Here is a 22,353-nt window from a genome sequence, read left to right as displayed (position 1 = left end):
ATCAGTTGAAACAATGATTCAGTAATAAAACTTACCAAGTTTTTTAAAAAGATAATTCATTCAGAGTGTAGAAAATTTACTAAGACTATGGTAGTCCAGAGAACAATTTAACTGAAGTGTGTATGTGCTTAACAAAGTGATTGCTAACAGATTTTTTTAAAAGCCCCAAATGACACAATGTATCCCTTTCATTATCTTCCATACATACATTATCTCACTTTTTATATAGTCAGAGAATCTAGCCTTTAAAATTTTATATGAAAGAAATGCATAAATCCTCTCTTTTGAAGACACAGGAAAGTCTGAAACAAAATGGTAAAAGTAAGAATAGAATCGAAGGGGAAAAAAATGCCAAAAGTGAGGACAAAGGGAAAGAAATCTAAGAATGGCTCCCAGGAGTCAAAAGTTACAGAACCTTGAGATGATGAGCCTCTGACAAAATAAGGTACAGAAGGGTAGGCTGTTTGGGGAAAAGATGGTATTTTTTTTCTTCCAAGTCTACTGCTCCTAAACTGTCCTCAAGGATGTTTTCAGGAGGTTTGAAATTTGTTTTAATGGCCTGCAAAAGTAAAAAGTTTAAAATCCAAATCCATAAGTGGCAAGTAGTTCATAGGTGCTTAAATTTCAAGTAAATTCACTGTCCTTTTTTGCTTTTTTTTTTTTTTTTTAAATTATTTATTTTAGAGAGGGGGAAAGGGAAGAGGCAGAGGCAGAGGCAGAGAACCTCACACAGACTCTTCCCAAAGCACGCAGCCCAGGCCTCTCTGCTCTCTCCACCCTGAAATTAGGACCCCAGTGGAAACCAAGAGTCAGATGCCCAACGGACTGAGCCACCCTTGTTTTCTTTTTTAAACATCAAATTCCATTAACTGATAAACTGAGTCTAGAGAAAGCAGCCTGGGCAAAGATCATTGCAATGGGTGTTAAGAAGGCAGGATTTTAATCACGATTCTGCCACTAATCTAAGTGGCAATGGGGTTAAGTGTAGGGGTTTCAAATTCCTTAAATATGCAGGATAAACTACATCACCTTCAAGTTTCCTTCCAGAACTAAGTCTTAAGCAATTGTAAAATGTATCCGTGTAAATCCAAGCTATCCTACAGCTGAGCTGCAGCCAAGCGTTTGTCACGTGAGTCATAAGGCCATTTCTTCCCAGGTCTTAAACCATGTGGTGAACCCTACCTACGATCTTTTGGTGGCCTTACAGTTGAGAAGATTTGGACCACTACAATAGTTAAGGCCAAGCTCCCAGGAAATTTCCAAAACAGGAACACCAAATGATGTTCTGACAGCCTTCATCAGACCAAAAGGCCAGGGCTGCTAGGTGCGGGGGAGGTGCACCTGCTTCTCACAGGTCTGGTCCCTCTGGTAACTCCTTTTTTTCTTTTTCTTTTTTTTGCATTCTCAGGCGCAAGGCTCTTTTCTTAAAATGAAGGCCTATTTCTTCGGTGATTCACTCAGGTCCCAGGGAACGGGTAAGAACCACAGGAGCGGCCTATCGCCCGCGCCAGAACGCCCGCGCAGTCACGAGGGGAGTTTGCGGGGCGGTCGCAGAGGCGCGCCCGGGGCACGCTGGGAACGCGGGGCGCCGCGGCCCGGCCTGACCCGGAAGGGCTGGTGCGTGGTAACTCCGGCTTCCCTAGCAACTGAGCAGGTGCTAGTCCTAACCATCCGCATCCCCTTGTTCGGACACCTCGCGGGATGCCACTGCAGGTTAGCGATTACACCTGGCAGCAGACGAAGACTGCGGTGTTTATCTCTGTGCCTCTCCGGGGCGTATGCGTCAGAGATGCGGACGTGTTCTGCACGGAAAACTATTTGAAGGTAGGAACTCGAGTTGTGCCTGCCGGGTCCCCGGGGGTGTGGTCCGAAGCTTCTGAGAGCGCTTCTGTGTACACGCCACAGGCGCGTTCTTGCAGATAAGCCTCCTAAAATTTCGTTCCATTTTTTTTTTTAAACCGAATCCCATAAGGTGATACCTCATCTTTAGACGGTTGTCATCAGACCAGAGATGATTTTTATCCAGGATTCCTTCATATGCCTTGTTAATCGAGTAAATTTATAGCAGGCATTTAAGAAAATGATCTTGGCCTCTATCATTTGTTTCTTAACGACTGTGTTTTTATTTTGTGTAACTAAATCAACCTCCGTTTACCCTCTTCTGAATAGGTCAACTTTTCTCCATTTTTATTTGAAGTGTTTCTCTATGCGCCCATAGACGATGAAAACAGCAAAGCCAAGATTGGGAATGACGCTATTGCATTCACCTTGTATAAAAAAGAAGTGGCCATGTGGGAGACCCTTTCTGTGTCAGGTGGTAAGTTTTTTATTAAAAGATGTTCATCTGGTTGTGCTTTTTATATTTTATACCTTAAAAATTTTTTTCAGAACAATTGTTTCTCTTCTAGAAGAAAAAGTAGGAACGTGAGCATGATTTAAATGACATAGTGCTTCAGCTACCACTTAAATAACTTAAAAATTGAATAATTCAAAAGTTAGAGCACATTTATAATAGTTCTCAAGCAGGTGTGGGCTTGTTTCTTCAGAGGATAAGGCCTCTTGATATGATCTTTATTGAGCACTTTTTTTTGTATTAGGCATTAATGCATCTGGTAATCCTCGGAACAACCTATTTCTTAGGTTACCACCCTCCGACCCCCGTTTTTGTTTTTGTTTTTTTTTGTTTGTTTTTTGTTTTAGGGTGAGGCTAGTAAGGTACAGAAGGATTGAATAATTGGCACAGGTCACACAACTAGTAAGTGGCAGACTGGAACTGGAGCTTTAGCGGTTTGACTCTAGAGCAGTGGTTTTTAACCCTGGCTACATATTTGAATCACCTGCAAAACTTGTAGATAATACACGTGTCTGAAACTCACCCTAGACCAATCAAATCAATTTCTGTGAGTGGGAAAAGCTTTTCAGGGGTTATAATGTGCAAAGCTGAGATCCCCTATTCTGTGTACTCTTAATGAGTATTCTGCCGCGATTGGCTTTATGGGTCAGTAACTGCCCTCTACTGCTTTATTTTATTTTCTTCCTCCCTGTTCTAGTTGTCGTATATTCTAGGGCTTTATATCTACTGCCTGAAATTTTTCGTAGGCCTCTGGCATTAAGTCTTCAGTAGGAACTACTGAGAATGGGGAGAGTGCAGTCATTTTTTTAAATTTATTTTTTTAGTAATCTCTACATCCAACATGGGGCTCGAACTCACTTTCCCGAGATCAAGAGTCATGTGCTCTTCCAACTGAGCCAGCTAGGCACCCTGCAGTCGTTCTTTATATTAATTCTTTCTTGATATCTTGAAGTGGAATCTAATTTTGTAATCCCCAGGACCAGATAGAATTTTTCTCTAAAGTCTAGTATTCAGCTCAGAAAATACTGGCTAAGGTAGATTACCTAGCCAGGTTACTTTAGCTCTTTAGTGAGTTCCAGACTAACTGAAGAGTTTTTAAAAACCAGATTCTTGCTGTCCTACTCACTCCTTCCTTTGTGATTCAGTAAGTCTGAGATGGGGCCTAGGACTATGTCGTGAAACACACCCAGGGTGTTCTGACTCCTTACCTAAGATCAAATGTAAACACTTTAATTTATTTCAATTCTTATTGATAATCTTAATTTTAAAGTAATATGGGACCAGAACCATCACCTATTATAATGGCTTATTTTAAAATAAACAGATTAGGAGTGGTAGGACCCCAGGTAATTCTGATGATTGACCAGGCTTGAGAACCACTGACTTATAAGTGTGTGTGTGTGTGTGTGTGTGTGTGTGTGTGTGTGTGTCTCCAGGAAACATTCTGTCTGCCAACTTGTTAGGATATAAAGAAGAATCATGGAACACCTGGGTGGCTTAGTCGGTTAAGCATCTGCCTTCGGCTCAGGTCATGATCCCAGGGTCCTGGGATCAAGTCCCACATCAGGCTCCTTGCTCAGTGGGGAGCCTGCTTCTACCTCTGCCTGCCGCTCCACCCTGCTTGTGCGTGCTCTCTCTCTTTCTCTCTCTCTCTCTGTCTCTGACAAAATAAATAAATAAAAAAAAAGAAGAATCATATCAGGAAACCTGTTACTTTTCCCTACATGACACTTTCTTCTATGTCAAATTCTCTTCTTAACCTGCTTGGCTGTCTTTTCCAGGAGTGGGAAGGGAATTTTCTTTCCTGATCATGATCTTCCTCTCTGTTCTATACATCTGCTTGCAATTCACACCTACTTGATTCTTCTCTTTCATGGTAATATGGTCATCCATTCCAGATTTTGACTATTTAAACCAAGGCTTAACAAATTTTTTCTGTAAAGGACCAGATAGTATTTTGAATATTATGAGCCCCATGGTCTCAGTCACAATTACTTAGTTCTGTGGTAGCACAAAAGCAGCCAATAGACAATACATATATAGAGACACCAAAATTTGAATTTTATCTAATTTTTATATGTCATATTATTTTCATTTTCATCTATTTAAAAATGTAAAAATTATTCTTAGCCTGTGTGCTAGAGGAAAATAGGCAGCAAGTTAGATTTGGCCATAGTATGCCAACCTCTGATTTAGACTAATCGAAACAGTCTTAAAACTAGTTTATGTAATAAGTAATGAGCATTGATTTTACTTCAAAAACCAGGTTTGAGATTCCTTCAGAAATCAACTCAGTTACACGGCAACTCAGTGAAATTATTTCTTTAACAAGATTGTTTTTCACATAAAGTGTGTGGAATCCAGTCTATATGCCAAGTTTTCCCCATCTTTCAGAACATATTTGCTTAATTTTTTCCTGAAGTTTTTTCTTGGTATACTTTTCATTTCTTTTAGATGTGAAAGTAGGTTCTTTTGGTTTACCCCTGAATCTGGTCCAGTTGTCTGTCACTCTGTTATTAAACAGGAGGCGGGTTGGGGGAGGCTTCAGACTTAATTCCAGTCCTAAATCCTAGTCAAGATCTTGAATGAGCAAAGATTCCATGCCTTTTTTTTCTTTTCCTTTTTAAGGCAATTTCTTTGAAAATTAAAATTCCAGACTTTTTTTAAACTGATAACTGAAATTTAGCATTCCCTTCAATCATGAATGTAGGCAACAAACAGCTGTATCAAGAAATATCACAAATACATTTATATCACAGAGTACATTTATCTTTTATACTCACTACTTTGAAATTATAGTATATTACACTTGTTGCTATATATTAACGCATTAATGAAGAAGTGTATATATTTTTGTGATATTGTATATCACAAAAAAAACCTCATCTTCTCTTCTAGGAGACCCTGTAGTGATGATTTATTGTGATTAGGGTTATAAGCAAATAGCCCTGGTTTCTTGACAGAGAGAAGGATAAATGCGCACTCTTTGCCTCTATCCTCTCCCATCCCCTTCTACCACTTCCCCACTCTCATTTCACTACCCTCTCTCCCTTTTATATCCCTCTCCCTGTCCTCATCACTCCCCCCTTTTTTAAAGATTTTATTTATTTATTTCACAGAGAGAACGAGAGAGCAGAAGCAGGGGGAGTGGCAGGCAGAGGGAGAAGCAGACTCCCCGCCGAGCAGGGAGCCCGATGCGGGACTCGATCCCGGGACTCGATCCCAGGACTCCAGGATCATGACCTGAGCCAAAGGCAGTCGCTTAACCCACTGAGCCACCCAGGCACCTATCATTCCCCCTGTATTCGCCCTTTCTTTTGTTCCCACTTTCTCTCATTCGTATTTTCTCTCTCTCGTTCTCTCCCTCTGTAGTAATTAATTGCTGTTATAGTTGCTTGCTTACTTTTTAATGTTAGCTTGGCCAGTTTAATATTGAGAAATGTTTTCATCTCTCCATGTGAAGTTTGGTCCCTCCCCCCCCCATCGCATCCTAGATCAGTATGTTAAGCAGTTTTCTCCTAAGTAAAACATTCATCATAATCCTAATTTAGTGATATTTCTTGTTTTAGTTGACAAAGAGATGATGCAAAGAATAAGGGAGAAATCTATTTTACAAGCACAAGAAAGAGCAAAAGAAGCTGCAGAAGCAAAAGCTGCAGCAAGGCGAGAAGATCAAAAATATGCACTAAATGTTATGATGAAGGTAAGTTGCAGATAGGAAAGTTCTCTAATTAAAGAGATAACAGTAAACTCTGTAAGGATGATTTATTCTAATCACTGTACTTCCTCACCTCTTTATTCATACTTTGGTTATAGGATTTACTATGTTATAGAGGCTATCTACTACTCACGTGTGTTCCTGAAAATCTGTGTGAAAGTAGAGGGTATACAGGTTGGACAATAGATTTACTTGTTTCAGGGAGAATGTTCTATTTCCAAGGGAGTAAAAAAATTATAATTTTCTATGGTAAAAGTGTTTTACTTTTTTAATCTTGGAATAAAGGACATAATTATTTAAAACAAGAAGAGCCTAGATTATGTCAATACTAAACATTGACATATTAATATCTTTTTAACTGTTGAAGCTTCCAAGTTAAAGCTTTTTTTTTTTTTAAGATTTATTTATTTTAGAGAGAGAGCACACAAGCAGGGAGAGGGGCAGAAGGACAGGGAGAGAATCTCAAGCTGACTCCGATTTCTGGCTGAGTGCAGAGCCTGAAGCTGGGCTCAGGCTCACTACCCTGAGATTATGACCTGAGCTGAAACCAAGAGTTGGACGCTTAACTGACTGAGCCACCCAGGCGCCCCTCAAGTTAAAGATTTAATCAGCAATATATTTTTTGAGATATAATTCACATACCATATAATTCACCCGTGTAAAGCTTACAGTTTATTAGTTTATAGTATTTAGAGATGTGCGACCATCACCACAATCAATTTTAGGACATTTTCATCACCCAAAAAGAAACCCTGTGCCTGTTAAGAGTCACTCCCCATTTCTCCCATTCACTCCAGCCCCGGGCAACCACTAATCCACTTAATAGATTTACCTATTCTGACTAATTTTTACAAGTAATTTCTTATCTCATATTCTCATTTTGACATCTTGAAAAGATTAAGGAATCTATAACTAGCATTTCATCAAGAGCTCTGTGGACCCATGATGCTTCTTTTGTATATGGATTACTAGTATTGTGTTCATAATTCCAAGGATGTCTCCACTTCTTTTATTACTTCTATTTGACTTTTATATATACCCTATGGTTATATAGGGTCCTTTACTTAAAAATTGAACACATGGTCAGCTGACCAAAGATTCCTGCTTTCAGTATACTTGAGTTCCATCTTTTCCTTATTGTGTTATCACTGCTGTCAGCCTTTTGATTTTATCATTTTCCTGAATTTTAAAAAATGAAAGCAAAATAATATAAAATTTGTGGTAACAGATAAATATTCCCTGAACTAATAAAATAGATAAATAATGGTATACATTTTGCTGTACTGGTAAAAACAAAACTGGCAGTACCACCATACTGTGCCTTGAAGTTATTAATGTACTTATGTCTGAAAGCCTGATTTGGTATTTGGAAAGGTGGTTTTGGGGTATTAGTATATAAAGTATGAAGCTGTAGATGATATTAAAGCGGAAAGCACCTATGAAAGTCTATATCCTATACTACAAACGGTCCATTTTGTTTGTTTCTTTCCTTCAATAGAGTTCAGAGTTGGGATTATGTTTTCTTTCATCCTTATTACAGCTATTGCCAAGTTAAATAGTAGGTGCTCAAATATTTGAATGAATTAATGTAAATACACTGTTCTGGGACCCTGTGACAGTAGCAAAGTTCTATTTTGATGGATAGATGCAGCTTTTTTTACTCTGTCCAATCTTAGACATTCAGAAAAGAATTTTCAAGGTTCAGTAAGAGTAGATGAAGAGCTAAAACAACAAAAGGCAACCTGTTATTAGCTTAAACCAAAAATTAACTTAAAACTTGATTTACATCTCAAAAAGTAAGTTTTTTAGTAGTTATCTTTTTTTTAAAGATTTTATTTATTTTAGAGAGAGAGACGGAGAGAGAGAAAGGGAGTGCGAAAGAGCATGAACAGGGGAGAGGGAGAAGCAGACTCCCCGCTGAGCAGGAAGCTGGACACGGCCTTGGGCCTGGATCCCAGGACCCTGGGATCATGACCTGAGCCAAAGGCAGACACTTAACTGACTGAGCCACCCAGGCCCCCTTAATAGTAATCTTTTAAAAATAATTAGCAGGGCTGGTGCTAAGACTCATTATGTCAGTTCACTGTGCTGTATGTATTAGTCTACTTGGGCTATCATAACAAGATACCACAGCTTGGATGGCTTAAATGACAGACATTTATTTTCTGACTGTTCTGGAGTCTAGAAGTCTCAGATTGAGGTCCAGCAAAGCCAGTTTCAGATGAGGAGTCTATTCCTGGCTTGTAGTTGGTGGAGAGAGACAGAGAAAGAAAGAAATCAGGTGTCTCTTCTTAGTAGGGCACTAATCCTGTTCTGTCAGGGCCCCATGCTTATGACCTCATTTAACCCTAATTACTTCATCAAAGTCCCCATTCCCAAGTACAGCCACTCTGAGGATTAAGGCTTCAACATATACATTTGGTGGGGACACAAACATCCAGTCAATAACGCTGTGTAATAAACTATCCAAAATTTAGTGATGTAAAGGCACAAATACTTCTTTCTCAACATTCTGTGTGTTGGTGAGGCATTTCTTGTCAGCTGGGGCTGGATTTATTATGGCCAGATGTGCTAGGATGGCCTCACTCACATGTCTAAAACCTTGCCTGGAAGAGCTGTAGACTCTCTCTACATGTGATATTTCAGTCTCCAGGGCTTCTTGACTTCATAGTCCAGGTTCTTGGTAGCAAGAAAGGGAAAGCCCTAATGCACAAGCACTTTTAAAGCTTCTGTTGGGTCATATTTGCTAATGTCCAGTTAACCAAAATAAGTCATATAGCAAGCCCAGATTCAAGGACTGGAGAAAGAGACTACACCTCTTCTACGAAAGAGGGATTAAGTCATATTGCAGAGGGGTGTGCAGAGAGGGATGGGAGGAATTTGGGGCCATTTTGCAATTAACTTTACTCAATTAGTTTGAATTTAAAAGATTAGGGTTTAAATAATAAAGAGAACTTGACTCATCCAGCAGGAAAAGTTCAGAGATAAAGCAGTGATCAAATGTATTTAAATCAAGGCTCTGATTCCATTTCTCTGCATCATCCTTAGCACTGCCTTTCCTTGTGTCTGCTCATCCTTAGGTTGATAGTGAGATGATCCACGTCTGCATACAACAAGGCCCAGGGGAAGACAGGCTATTTTGTTGGCTCCCTTTTAAGCCCCATAAAACAATTGCTTTTGATGTTGTAAAATATTAAAATTTGAACACATTTCAGTGAGTTTTGAAGTGTTTGATACTTCAAACTTGGTTTACAGCATCAGCTTTTTGGTGTCTTTGCTGCTGATCTATCATTCATTCATTTAATAGTTATTTATTGAAAACTGTGAAAGGTGTCGCTACAGAGCTGAACAAGTCAGTCTTCACTCTCAGTTTACTCATGGTATAGAGAAGGTGACAGACAAGAAAAAACAGATTACACCATAGGATGGTTGAGAAGTCATGGGAGGATAGAACGAGAACACTGACAAAAGATTGGTATCTCGGTCTGAGAGTACAGGCAGGAAATATGAGGCAGTGTTTTTTGTGCCAAATATTGGAGAATGAGTCACAGATATCTGAGGAATAAATGGAAAAATTATAAATAACTGGGATAAGTCCATGACAGAATATGGCCCAGTGAGGGAACATTTGTTGGTCAGAAACAAAATCTTAGTATTTTGAAAATTTTTCTGCAGGTAATTGGAAACTCTTTAGGGATTTTTCAGCAAGAATATCAAATTAATTGGGTTTGTGTGTTGGAAAAACTCCTTCTGGTTAATGAGTATGAAGTGGTTGCAGGGTAGAGGCAGAGCTTTTGTATTTTTAAGATGGAAAGAACCTGAGCACATTTATATGTTGAAGAAGGAAGCAGGTAAAGAGAGAGAAGTTGATAATACAACCATCAGAGGGGACTGATGATGATGGAACAGGTGGGATGAAGGTTGGAACAGGTGAAAAAATTAGTCTTAGCTAAGAGCAGTATATTTTATCTTTGGACACTAGAGGGCAGGAATAAGGAATAACACGATTTGGAAAATTCTTAAGGACACAGTTAAAAGAATCCTTTGTTTTCAGGGTGAAGGAGGCAAGAGGGAAAGAGACTGAGGTGGAGGTATAGGTTTTGAGGTGATTAATGGAAGTTTGGAATACCGACGCCAAACTGATCTTCTGAAGCATGATCTCTTTGACAATTTTGACTGCTATTGCCTGCTTTGTCTGTCTTCTTTACTATTTTGTTTTATAGATTACCCTCTTCCCTTTTGAGTTTTCTTTTTGTTTTCTTCTTCAGGGGAAGTACTACTTCACTTTTGCCCTCTGAGCTTTTAACCTAGGTAAATCAAATTTGAAGTGCTTTCTTCTGTCATTTTCACAAAGTTGAAACTCAAACTGTGAAACAACTTTGCATAATCATGCAGATGAGGTATAAGTTGCTTTCTGGAATTGTCTAGGTTATACTATAGGGCCTTAAAAAGTTCTTATCAGTGAACCCGATGCCCTGTTTATTAGAAGTGTGTACAATGTAAAAAAACCACAAGGAACTGCTTGGCTCTTTTTTTATTCCATTTTTTAATAGTAATGTTCATGTTCCTAGCATTTTTTTTTTTATCCCCCAGCCCCTCCTTTTTCTGCACTTTCTTCCCTTTCAGTGCACATCAGCACTGTTGACCCTATTGACTTTCTCACAGTACTGTTTCTTGCTTTTGCATGTTTAGCATTTTCCCTATAAACCATTCTTAGGGCTCTATGCTTTTGGTATCTCCTGTTCTAACTCCTTTGACCTACTCCTTATATGTGAAATCTTCATTTTCTTACTTTATTTGTTATTAATAGTTATTACCATCATAAGACTTAATTGTGCTATTAGTATACTCAGTCTTTGTATCAAAATTCCTTTTGAATTTTATTTTTCACCTTTATTATCTTTGATATTTCTTATTGAGAAGCTTTATTTATTATTTTTTTAAGATTTTATTTATTTATTTGACAGAGACACAGCGAGAGAGGGAACACAAGCAGGGGGAATGGGAGAGGGAGAAGCAGTCTCCCTGCGGAGCAGGGAGCCCGATGTGGGGTTCTCCCAGGACCCTGGGATCATGATCTGAGCCGAAGGCAGACACCCAATGACTGAGCCACCCAGGCACCCCAAGAAGTTTTACAGATCAAATACATTTTTTTGTTTGTTTTTCCTTCAAACTGCTGCCATGGTGGCTTTTATTTTATTTTTAAGTATTTTATTTTCCAGTTTTATTGAGGTATAATTGACAAAAATGTAATATATTTAAAGTGTATAATGTGAACAGTTGATATACATATATTTTGTGAAAGGAATCCCATAATTATGTATATATCACATTAATTAATTAATCTATCACAAAGGGAGGGAAAACTGAATGGGAAGAAATCAGAGAAGGAGACAAACCATGAGAGACTCTGGATTCCGAGAAACAGAGTGTTACAGAAGGGCGGTGGGGGGATAGGGTAACCAGGTGATGGGTATTAAGGAGGGCACTTGTTGTGATGAGCACTGGGTGTTATATGCAACTAGTGAATTGTTGAACAATACATCAAAAACTAATGATGTACTATATGTTGGCTAACTGAACATAATAAATGTTTGATGGAATTCAAAAAGAAATACATATATCACTTCATAAAGTTAACTTTACATTGGATCTCAGCACTTATAGCTAAAAATTTGTACCCTGTTACAGCTTCTCCCCATTTCCCTTGCCCCCTAGCCCCTGACCACCACCATTCTGCTCTGTTTCTATGAGTTCAACTTTAAAAAAAAAAATTCTACGTGTAAATGATATCATGCTGCATTTCATATATACTATGCATATGTTAAATATAGTATATACGTAATATATATGTGTGTGTATATAATGAACATAATGTGTGTGTATATGTGTGTATATATATACATATATATATATATACACATACATACATATCACATTTTCTTTATCCATCCACCAGTGGACACTTAAGATTGTTTCTATAGGGGCGCCTGGGTCGCTCAGTCAGTTAAGCATCTGACTTCGGCTCAGGTCTTGATCTCGTGGTGGCGGGGGGGGTCCCTGCTCAGCAGGGAGTCTACTTCTCTCTCTCTCTCTGCCCCCTCCCCCCCTCAAATAAATAAATAAAATCTTTTAAAAAAAAGATTGTTTCTATATCTTGGCTATCGTGAATAATACTGTAGTGAACAAGGTATGGTAGTATAGACATCTCTTGGAGATAGTGATTTTGTTTCCTTTGAATATATATGTCTATTAGTCATTTATATATCTTCTTTGGAAAAATGACTAGTCAGGTCCTCGGCCCATTTAAAAGTTTTTTATTTATTTTCTTGCTACTGAGTTATATGAGTTTTTCTATATTTTGCATATTAACCCCTTATTGGCTATGTGGTTTGCAGATATTTCTCTCATTCAGTACATTACCTTTTCATATTGTTGATGTTTTCTTTTGCTGTGCAGAAGCTCTGAAGATGTAGTCTTACCTTATTTTTGCTTTTGTTGCCTTTGTTTTAGTGTCAAATCTAAAAAGTCATTTTCAAACCAATGTCAAGGAACTTACCACCTATGTTTTCTTCTAGGAGTTTTAGGTTTCGGTTTTTACATTCAAGTCTTTAATCCATTTTGAGTTGATTTTTGTGTATGGTGTAAGGTAGGGATCCAATTTTGTTCTTTTGTATGTGAATATCCATTTTTTTCTAGCACCATTTACTGAACAGACTATCCTTTCATCATTGTACATTCTTAGTGCTTTTGTCAAAAATTAATTGATCACACATGCATAGATTTATTTCTGGGCTCACTTTTCTGTTCCATTGATCTATGTGTCTGTTTTTATGGCAATACCATACTGTTTTGATTATTATAGCTTTATAATACAGTTTGAAATCAGAAAGTATGTTTCCTCCAGCTTTGCTCTTCTTGTTCAAGATTGCTTTAACTAGTCAGAATCTTTTTTGGTTCCATATAAATTTTAGGATTTTTTTCTATTTCTGTGAAAAATGCCATTGGGATTTTGATAGGGGTTGCGTTGACTCTGTAGATCACTTTGGGTAGTGTGGATATTTTAACAATATTAATTCTTCCAATATGAACATGGGATATCTTTCCATTTATTTGTGTCTTCTTCAATTTCTTTCAGCAATGTTTTGTAGTTTTCACTGTACAGATCCCTCATGTCTTTGGTTAAATTTGTTCCTATTTTATTCTTTTTGATGGTATTATAAATCAGATTTTCTTCCTAATTTCTCTTTCTGATAGTTTGTTGTTAGTGTAGAAATGCAACTGATTTTTTATATTGATTTTGTGTCCTGAAACTTTACTGGATTTGTTTATTAGTCCTAACAGTTTTTTTGGAGTCTTTAGAGTTTTCTGTGTATATCATCTGCAAATATAATCACTTTTATGTCTTCCTTTTCAATGTGGATGCCTTTTATTTACTTTTCTTGATGAATTGCTCTAGCTGAGACATCAGTAGAGGTGTTGAGTAGAGGTGGTAAGAGTGGGCATTCTTGTCTTGTTTCTGATCTTAGAGGAAAAAATTTTGGCTTCTCACCATTGATTATGATGTTAGCCATGGGTCTGTCATATATGGCCCTCATTATGTTGAGATATGTTCCATATAGACCCAATTTGTTGAGAGTTTTTATCATGGAAGGATGTTGAATTTTGTTAAATGCTTTTTCTATATCTATTGAAACTATCATATGATTTTAACCCTTCATTTTGTTATTTTGGTGTATGACATTGATTGATTTGCATATATTGAACTATCCTGCATCCAAGGAATAAATCTTATTTGGTCATGGTGTATAATCCTTTCAATATACTGTTGAGTTCAGTTTGCTAATGTTTTGTTGAGAATTTTTACATGTATATTCATCAGGGATATTGGCCTGTAGTATTCTTTTCTTGTAGTGTCCTCATTTGACTTTGGTACTAGAGTAGTGCTGGCCTCATAAAATGAGTCTGGGAGTGTTCCCTACTCTTCAGTTTTGGAAGATTTTAAAAAATGGTATGTATTAATTCTTTTTTTATGTTTGGTGGAATATACCAGTGAAGCCATCTCATGCTGGAGTTTTTTTGTTTGCTTGTTTATTGAAATATTTTACTTATTTACCTGAGAGAGAGAGAGTGTGTGTGCACATGTGTGTGCACGTGTAGGAGGAGGGGCAGAGGGAGAGGGAGAAGCAGACTCCCTGCTGAGCAGAGAGCCTGACGTGGGGCTTGATCCCCCAACCCTAGGATCATGACCTGAGCCAAAGGCAGACACCTAACCAACTGGGTCACCCAGGCACCCCTGTTGGGAGGTTTTTGATGACTGCTTCAATCTCTCTTATAATTGGTCTGCTTAGATTTTTCTCTTCATGATTATAACCATCCTAATGGGTAGGAAGTGGTATCTCAATGTAGTTTTGATTTACATTTACCTAATGTTAGTGATGTTGAGAACCTTCCCAAGTGTTTCTTAGCCATTTGTGTATCTTAATTGTATATCTAATAAAGTCCTTTGTTCATTTTTAAATTGGATTATTTGTCTTTTTGTTGTTGAATTGTAAGTTATATATTCAAGATAATAGATCCCTATCAGAAAATGATTTGCAAAAATTTCCCCCAATTTATAGATTTTTTTCACTTTGCTGGTATCCTTTGACACACAAAAGCTTTAAGTTTTCATAAAGTCCAATTTGCCTATTTTTCTTTTGTTGCTCATACTTTTGGTGTCAGTCACATCTAAAAATTCAGTGGTGGGGTACCTGTGTGGCTTAGTCAGTTAAACTCTTGGTTTTGGCTCAGGTCATGATCTCGGGGTCCTGGGATCGAGCCCTGCATCAGGCTCTGTGCTTAGCAGGGAGCCTACTTCACGATTTTCTCTCTCCCTCTGCCCCTCCTGTTCCTGTTCTCTCTATAAAATAAATAAGTAAATCTTAAAAAAAAAAAATAAAAATTCAATGCTAAATCCAAGGTCATGAAGGTTTACCTTGTGTTTTTTTCTAGGAGTTTTATGGTTTTTACCTCTTATATTAAGTTGTTGATTTATTTTGAGTTATTTTTTGTATATGATTTGAACTATGAGTCCTGCTTTTTTCTTTGGCATGTGGATTTTTAGTTGTCCCAGCAGCATTTGTTTAAGAGACTATTCTTTCCCGCATTGAATAGTCTTGACCTTGTCAAAAATCAGTCAGCTCATTGGGTATGGGTTTATTCCCTGGTTCTCAATTTTATTCCATTGATCTGTATGTCTGTCCCTGTCAGTACCACACTTTCCTGACTACTGTAGTTTTGCTGTAAGTTTTGATATTAGGAAGTGTGAGCCCTCCAAGATTTTATTTTTCAAGATATTTTGGCTATTCTGGGTTCCTTGCAATTCTATTTGAATTTGAAGATTGGCTTTTCCATTTCAATTATTATTGTAGCATATCCATATATTATCTGATAATTTGAAAAGGTCATTATATAAAATTTTATTTCTTTTAAGGATTTTTTCTATTTTTAAGTAATCTCCATATCCAACATGGGGCTTGAACTCACAACCCTGAGATCAAGAGTCATGCACTTTACTGACTGAGCCAGCCAGAAACCCCTAAAATCTTATTTTGTTAAAAGATTTTATTTATTTATTTGAGAGAGGGAGTGCACAACCTGGGGGTGGAGGGGCAGTGAGAGAGGGAATAGCAGACTCCCCCCCCCCCGCCCCCGAGCAAGGAACCCAACGCTGGGCTCAATCCCAGGACCCTGAGATCATGACCTGAGCCGAAGGCAGACACTTAACCAACGGAGCCACCTAGGTGTCCAGTCTTATTTTTATAATTTAATAAATGAGTAGAAAATGAAAGGATGGTAAGATTACTAGTAATTTTTTTCTTTTTGGTATTTTTGTGTTCTCCCAATAATAAACATATTTTTTCATAATAAGGAAACTTTTTTTTAAAAAAACTGGCAGTACTTACCTTCTTATGGTTATTTTTCCTACTTTTTTTTTTTTTAAGATTTATTGAGAGAGAGAGAATGTGTGTGCACATGTGAGCAGGGAGGGTTAGAGGTAGAGGGAGAGAGAATCTTAAGCAGACTCTGATCTCATGACCCTGAGATCACGACCTGAGCTGAAATCAAGAGTCAGATGCTTAACTGACTGTGCAACTCAGGCACCCCCTTTTTCCTACTTTTAATTTCTTTTTGCTCTAATAGGAATGTACTAATTTTCTGTGTAAATCTAACAAATTTCTAAGCATATGAAAAATTAACTTTAGCCATTAATGTGGTAACATCAGAAAAGGCAGTAACCTCTGACACTGCCTTTCTAATATATATATTTTGTCAAGTATGCTGACCTACCTCATTTTTGTGTAGGTATATCCCAAATTCACAGCATTTGTGTAGAAGTAAACTTTCAGCAGTCATACATGTGTCCACCTTTTTTGTTTACTTCAAGCCTTTTCATCTCTTCCAGAGGTGTGGTTAAAATTTATTCTTTCATTCATTATACCCATTAGGGTATTTGTTAGCTTTGGAAAGAACAGAGTGTAGAAGAAGAAATACTTTTGTTTAGAGAAAAATGGAAAGAACCAAAGTTATTGAATGGTTCCTGTCTTCTCAACAGCAAAGTCTTTTGAGATGGAAGTAGCAGAATGCAATTAGGCATCTCTAAAAAGGAAATTGTTTGCAAAAGTCAGTTATGAGATGAATAAAATTATTACTGAGCAGCAAGGATAAGATGAAGGGTAGGGTACAAAAGTATATTAACTCATTTTCATTGGCCCAAACCTGTCAGTTTTGGTCCTTGATTTTTTTATTTTTATTTTTTTATTTTTAAGTACTCTCCACACCCAACACGGGGCTCCAGCTCACAACCTGGAGATCAAGAGTCGCATGCTCTACTGACAGTGATTAAGGCACCCCTGTCCCTTGCATTTGAAGGCTAGTCAAATGGGAACTTTATAACATTCATAGCATTAAATATGTCCGTACTGTCTCCATGCATGTATAATAAACTTGGGTACTGGCTTAAGGAAAATTTCTCCATCAGTAAGCTGAAGCTGAATCTTTTTTTTTCTTTTTAAAGATTTTATTTATTTATTTATTTCACATGGAGATAGATAACGAGAGCAGGAACACAAACAGGAGGAGTGGGAGAGGGAGAAGCAGGCTTCCCGCGGAGCAGGGAGCCGACGCGGGGCTCCATCCCAGGACCCTGGGATCATGACCTGAGCCGAAGGCAGACGCTTAACGACTGAGCCACCCAGGCACCCCTGAAGCTGAATCTTTTAAAAGATACCAGACAAATCGTGACAGAGTTATGAAATCATATACTGTAAAAACAGAATTTTCCACCACATAATAACTTCTGTTGAAGGAGAGAGGGAAAGCTAACTAGCGTAATAAGAGTTTGCTTTTATTCTTGTCTACATGTGTAGTTTCCAAGTTACTTACAAATTCTTATGCTTTTTATAGTAAGTTCAGATATCAATTCAATGAAGCAAACTGAAAGGGAGAATAACTATGTCCAAATTTGTTGGAAAGCTGAACAAGTTCCTTTCAGTAATTCATGAGTTTTATTTTTGGTTTGTGAATTAATTAGCCATTGGCTCTCCTTATAGCTCTTACTGTTTTCTTTGGGCCCCTTTCACCTATTTTGAAAATCTGCCAAAGGGAAAAGAGAAATGTCTTAGTTGGCTCAGGCTATCATAACAAAAAAATGACAGAGTGCATGGCTTAAATGACAGAAATTTATTTCCTCACAGTTCTGGAGGCTGGGAAGGCCAAGCTCTAGGTGTGAGTCAATTCAGTTTCTGGTGAGGACTCTTCCTGACTTACATATGACTGCCTACACACTGTGTTCTCACAAGGTGGAGAGAGAGAGAGAGAGAGAGAGAGAGAGAGAGAGAGAGAGAAAGCTCTCTGGTGTCTGTTCTTATAAGGACACTAGTTCTGTTTTATTAGGATCCCACCCTTATGGTCTCATTTAACCTTAATTACCTCCTTGTAGGTCTTATCTCCAAATATTGTCACATTTGAGGATTAGGACTTCAACATATGGATTTGGGGATCATGATTTAGTTCATATAAGAGAAGGGAAATAAAATGAACATCAGTTTTGTTCCATTTTAGCTTTGGCTGTAACAGATGTCTATATAATTCTAAACACCAGATTCCCATTTCCATAGAACATAAAAACTAAATAATTTCAGAAGTTTATAACTTTCAAGAAAAATTTTAAAACTATATTAAACTTTACACTGTTATTTTAATTTTCCTTCTTAAGGAATTCTTCATTAGGATGATATATAGCTACATGTGGAAGATAATACTTTAAGATATTCTTACCTGGGACACCTGGGTGGCTCAGTCGGTTAGGCATCTGACTTGATTTGGGCTCAGGTCCTGATCTCATGGTTGTGGGTTAGCCTGGAGTCAGGCTCTGCTGGAGATTCTCTCTCCCTCTGCCCGTCCTCCCCCTAGAATAAATAAATCTTTAAAAAAAGAGATATTCTTACCTGGCATTTTTGCATATTGTCTACTTTTTCCATTAGAATTCTTAACATATTAAACAGTTATTTTAAATTCCATTTCTGATCATTCTTATATTTGTGTTGTATCTGAGTCTGGTTCTGTTGATTATTGTCTCTTTATGGTGTGTTTTTCTTGCCTTTTGGCAGGTCTTACAATTTTTTATTGAAAGCTAGACCTGGGGGTGCCTGGGTGGCTCAGTCGTTGAGCGTCTGCCTTCAGCTCAGGTCATGATCCCAGGGTCCTGGGATCGAGCCCTGCATCGGGCTCCCCACTCCGCGGGAAGCCTGCTTCTCCCTCTCCCACTCCCCATGCTTGTGTTCCCTCTCTCGCTGTGTCTCTCACTGTCGGATAAATAAAATCTTTAAAAAAAAAAAAAGAAAGCTAGACCTGTATCAGGTAGTAGAAACTGAGGTTATTAGGCTGTTAGGGTATAGATTTATTTTAATGTGGCTGCTATGTTTAATGTTACCTGTGGCTGTATGTATCAGAAGCTTTAAAGGTTTCTAGTGTCTGGTATTTTTTTTTTAAACTCCCCCTTTGACTCTGGGCTTCTCCATTTATTCCTCTTCTGAGAGAGTCTTTATTGTAAGATTTTCTCTTATATAATCTACTCTTATTATCCTGGAGCCCTTTTGGTATGGTAGTAAATTATAATGGAAAGGAAGCATTCCTAATCTTTCAATTAAATATCACTTTTTTCATGGGCCTATATCTTGGGACTGTGATCTTGACAAGTTTTCTCCCAGTGAGACAGCTTTTCCCCACTGCCTCCTATTACCTTCCTTGGCTGTAGTATTGCTGGTCTATTTTTTTGAATCTGGGACTATTAACTATTTTCTTCTGTCCTTAGGTTGGATAGAGAGGCTGGAGAAGACTGGAGTGGGAGGGATTCTCTTCCCCCAGCCGAGATAAGGGACTTCTGCTCTGGCAAAGTCCTTTTCTCTGGATGGTAGATCTTTAAGGAGAATGCTCTAGGTATTTCTGTAATCCACAATGACTATTCTTCCCCTCCCTTTGCCAGAGACACAAAGTTATCTTATTCAGAGCTTCATCATTGTAGCCTGAGGGAGTTTCTGGAGGTGAAGCCCACAAAAATATGAGGGCATTTCTCAAGACTGTGGCCTGAAAGTTTATCATTCTCCTGCTAGTCCACCCTTAAGTATTTTGTCAAAATTACCATTTAAGTATTCCTACTAGTTTATAGCTCTAGTTACTTTTGCTACAGGCAAGCAGATCTTTGTGTCTTTTTGGATACACCTGTCTCTCCAGATTTCAGGGTAACAGTTTGCCCTGCAATTTTCTTCTTTGATGAGTCAAAGAAAACTAGTTGTTTTTTTCAGTTTGTCCATCTTTTTTTGTTGTTGTGAGGATTGGAGTGACACCTTCTAAGCTTTTTGCCTGTCAAAGCTGAAACTAGAGCTCCTTTATATTTAGGTTGTTGTAAAACTTTTAAATGGTTGCTAGATGCACTTTTAACTTATAAGAATCTACTTCAAGTAAACACTGACTCAATTCCAGTAAAATATAGCGACTTTGCTCTAATACAACTCTGTTATCTCCCCCATCTTTGGGCTGCTTTGCCATTCATGTGTATGTAGTTGTTATAACTCAATAATATATGTTATAATTCTACTTTAAAAATTATCGCTTTTTTAAAAAATCATAGGTTTTTAAAGAAATCAAGAGAGTAAAGGCAAAAAAAAGGTCTGTGTTGTCTTTTTTTCTTTTTTAAGATTTTATTTATTTATTCATGAGAGACAGAGAGAGAGAGAGAGGCAGAGGGAGAAGCAGGCTCCCAAGGAGCAGGGAGCCCGATGCGGGACTTGATCCCAGGACCCTGGGATCATGACCTGAGCCGAAGGCAGACGCTTAACCATCTGAGCCACCCAGGCGCCCGTCTTTTTTTCTTGATTAAACCATGTAATATAATATCAGCAGTCCTTTTTTCCCCCCTCATTTGTTTGTTTTAAAACTGGAAATTTGTACCTTTTGACCCCTTTTACCCATTTCACCCAGCCCAGCATCCCATCATTGGTAGTCACGTTTGTTCATGGTATCTATGAGCTTAGGGTTTTTTTGTTTGTTTTAAATTCCACATATAAGTGAGATCACATGGTATTTGTCTTTCTCTGTTTTATTTCACTTAGCATAATGCCCTCAAGGTCCATCCATGTGGTTGTAAATGGCAAGATTTCATTCTTTTTTGTGGCTGAACAATATCCTATTGTGTATATATATACCAAATTTTCTTTCTGTTCATCCATCGGTAGACACTTAGGTTGTTTCCATGTCTTGGCTATTGTAAATATTGCTGCAGTAAAGCTGGGGCAGTGCATATATCTTTTTTAGTACATGTTTTCATTTTCTTTGGAAGTAGAGTTACTGGATCATGTGGTTGTTTTATAGTTAATTTTTTGAGGAACCTCCAAACAGTTTTCCATAGTGTTTGCACCAATTTATACTCCCCCTAACGATGTACAAGGGTTCCCTTTTCTCCATATCCTCACCAACACTTGTTTTTCTTTTCCTTTTGATACTAGCCATTCTAACAAGTGTAAGGTGATATCTCAGTGTGGTTTTGATTTGCATTTCCCTGGTAATTAGTGATGCTGAGGATCTTTTCATGTACCTGTTGGCCACCTGTATGTCTTCTTTGGCAAAATGTCTATTCGGATCCTCTGTTCATTTTTTAATTGGATGGTTTGTATTTTTGTTGTTGAGTTGCATTGAGTTCTTTATATATTTTGGATATTAGCCCCTTATCAGGTATTTTAATTTACAAATGTTTTCTTTCATTCAGTAGGTTAGCTTTTCATTTCGTTGACTGTTTCCTTTGCTATGCAAAAGCTTCTTAGTTTGATGTAATCTCACTGGTTTATTTTTGCTTTGCTTGCCTTTGTTTTTGGTGTCAAATCCAAAAAATCATCACAGGGACCAATTATCAAGAAACTTACTGCCTATGTTTTCTTGTAGGAGCTTTATGGTTTTTAGATCCTACAATCAAGTTTTTAATCCATTTTGCGTTAAATTTTGTGTATGGTGTGAGATAGTGGTCCAATTTTATTCTTTTGCATGTGGATATCCTGTCTTCCCAATATCATTTATTGTATCTTTTTGGTTCCTTTGTCATAAATTAATTGGCATATATGCATCAGTTTATTTCTGGGCTCTCTATTCCATATTATTGATCTATGTGTCAGTTTTTATGCTGATACAGTACTTTTAAGTTTTAGTTACTATAGCTTTGTAATATAGTTTGAAATCTGGGGGCTTGATACTTTCAGCTTTGTTCTTTCTCAAGATTGTTTCGGTTATTCAGGGTCTTATGTGGTTCCATGCATATTTATGGTTGTTTTATCAATTTCTGTGAAAAATGCCACTGGAATTTCTTGAATCTGTAGATTGCTTTGTGTGATATGGACACTTTAACAATATTAATTCTTTTAATTCACAAGTATGGAATATTCACAAGCTTTGCTTTTCTTTTTCAACATTCCTCTGGCTATTCGGGGTCTTTTCTGGTTCCATACAAATTTTAGGATTATTTGTTCCATTTCTTTGAAAAAAGTGGATGGTATTTTGTTGAGGATTGCATTGAATGTGTAGATTGCTCTAGGTAGCATTGACATCTTCACAATATTGTTCTTCCAATCCATGAGCATGGAAAGTTTTTCCATTTCCTTGTGTCTTCCTCAATTTCTTTCATGAGTATTTTATAGTTTTTTGAGTACAGATCCTTTGCCTCTTTGGCTAGATTTATTTCTAGGTACCTTAT

General features: G+C 37.6%; 1 protein-coding gene across 4 annotated transcripts in view; it reads left to right on the top strand.

The window, feature by feature from the left end:
* Nucleotides 1-1,612: 1,612 nt before the first annotated feature.
* Nucleotides 1,613-22,353, top strand: part of DNAAF4 (dynein axonemal assembly factor 4) — a 68,734-nt gene continuing 47,993 nt past the window's right edge. The window contains exons 1-3 of one of the 4 annotated variants that reach the window (XM_027571292.2): nt 1,613-1,824; nt 2,170-2,314; nt 5,923-6,056. In XM_027571292.2, coding sequence (XP_027427093.2) covers nt 1,702-1,824; nt 2,170-2,314; nt 5,923-6,056 — 402 coding nt within the window. In that variant the 5' untranslated portion in view covers nt 1,613-1,701. Of the gene's footprint in view, nt 1,825-2,169; nt 2,318-5,922; nt 6,057-22,353 lie in introns of all 4 variants that reach the window. The other 3 variants (XM_027571291.2, XM_027571294.2, XM_027571293.2) reach the window with 3 other exon arrangements.

The sequence above is a fragment of the Zalophus californianus genome, chromosome 6 (assembly GCF_009762305.2).
Source record: "Zalophus californianus isolate mZalCal1 chromosome 6, mZalCal1.pri.v2, whole genome shotgun sequence".
In the NCBI taxonomy this organism is placed as follows: domain Eukaryota; kingdom Metazoa; phylum Chordata; class Mammalia; order Carnivora; family Otariidae; genus Zalophus; species Zalophus californianus.
Note: the sequence above shows the minus strand (reverse complement) of the source record. Positions and strands in the feature narration are given on the sequence as shown.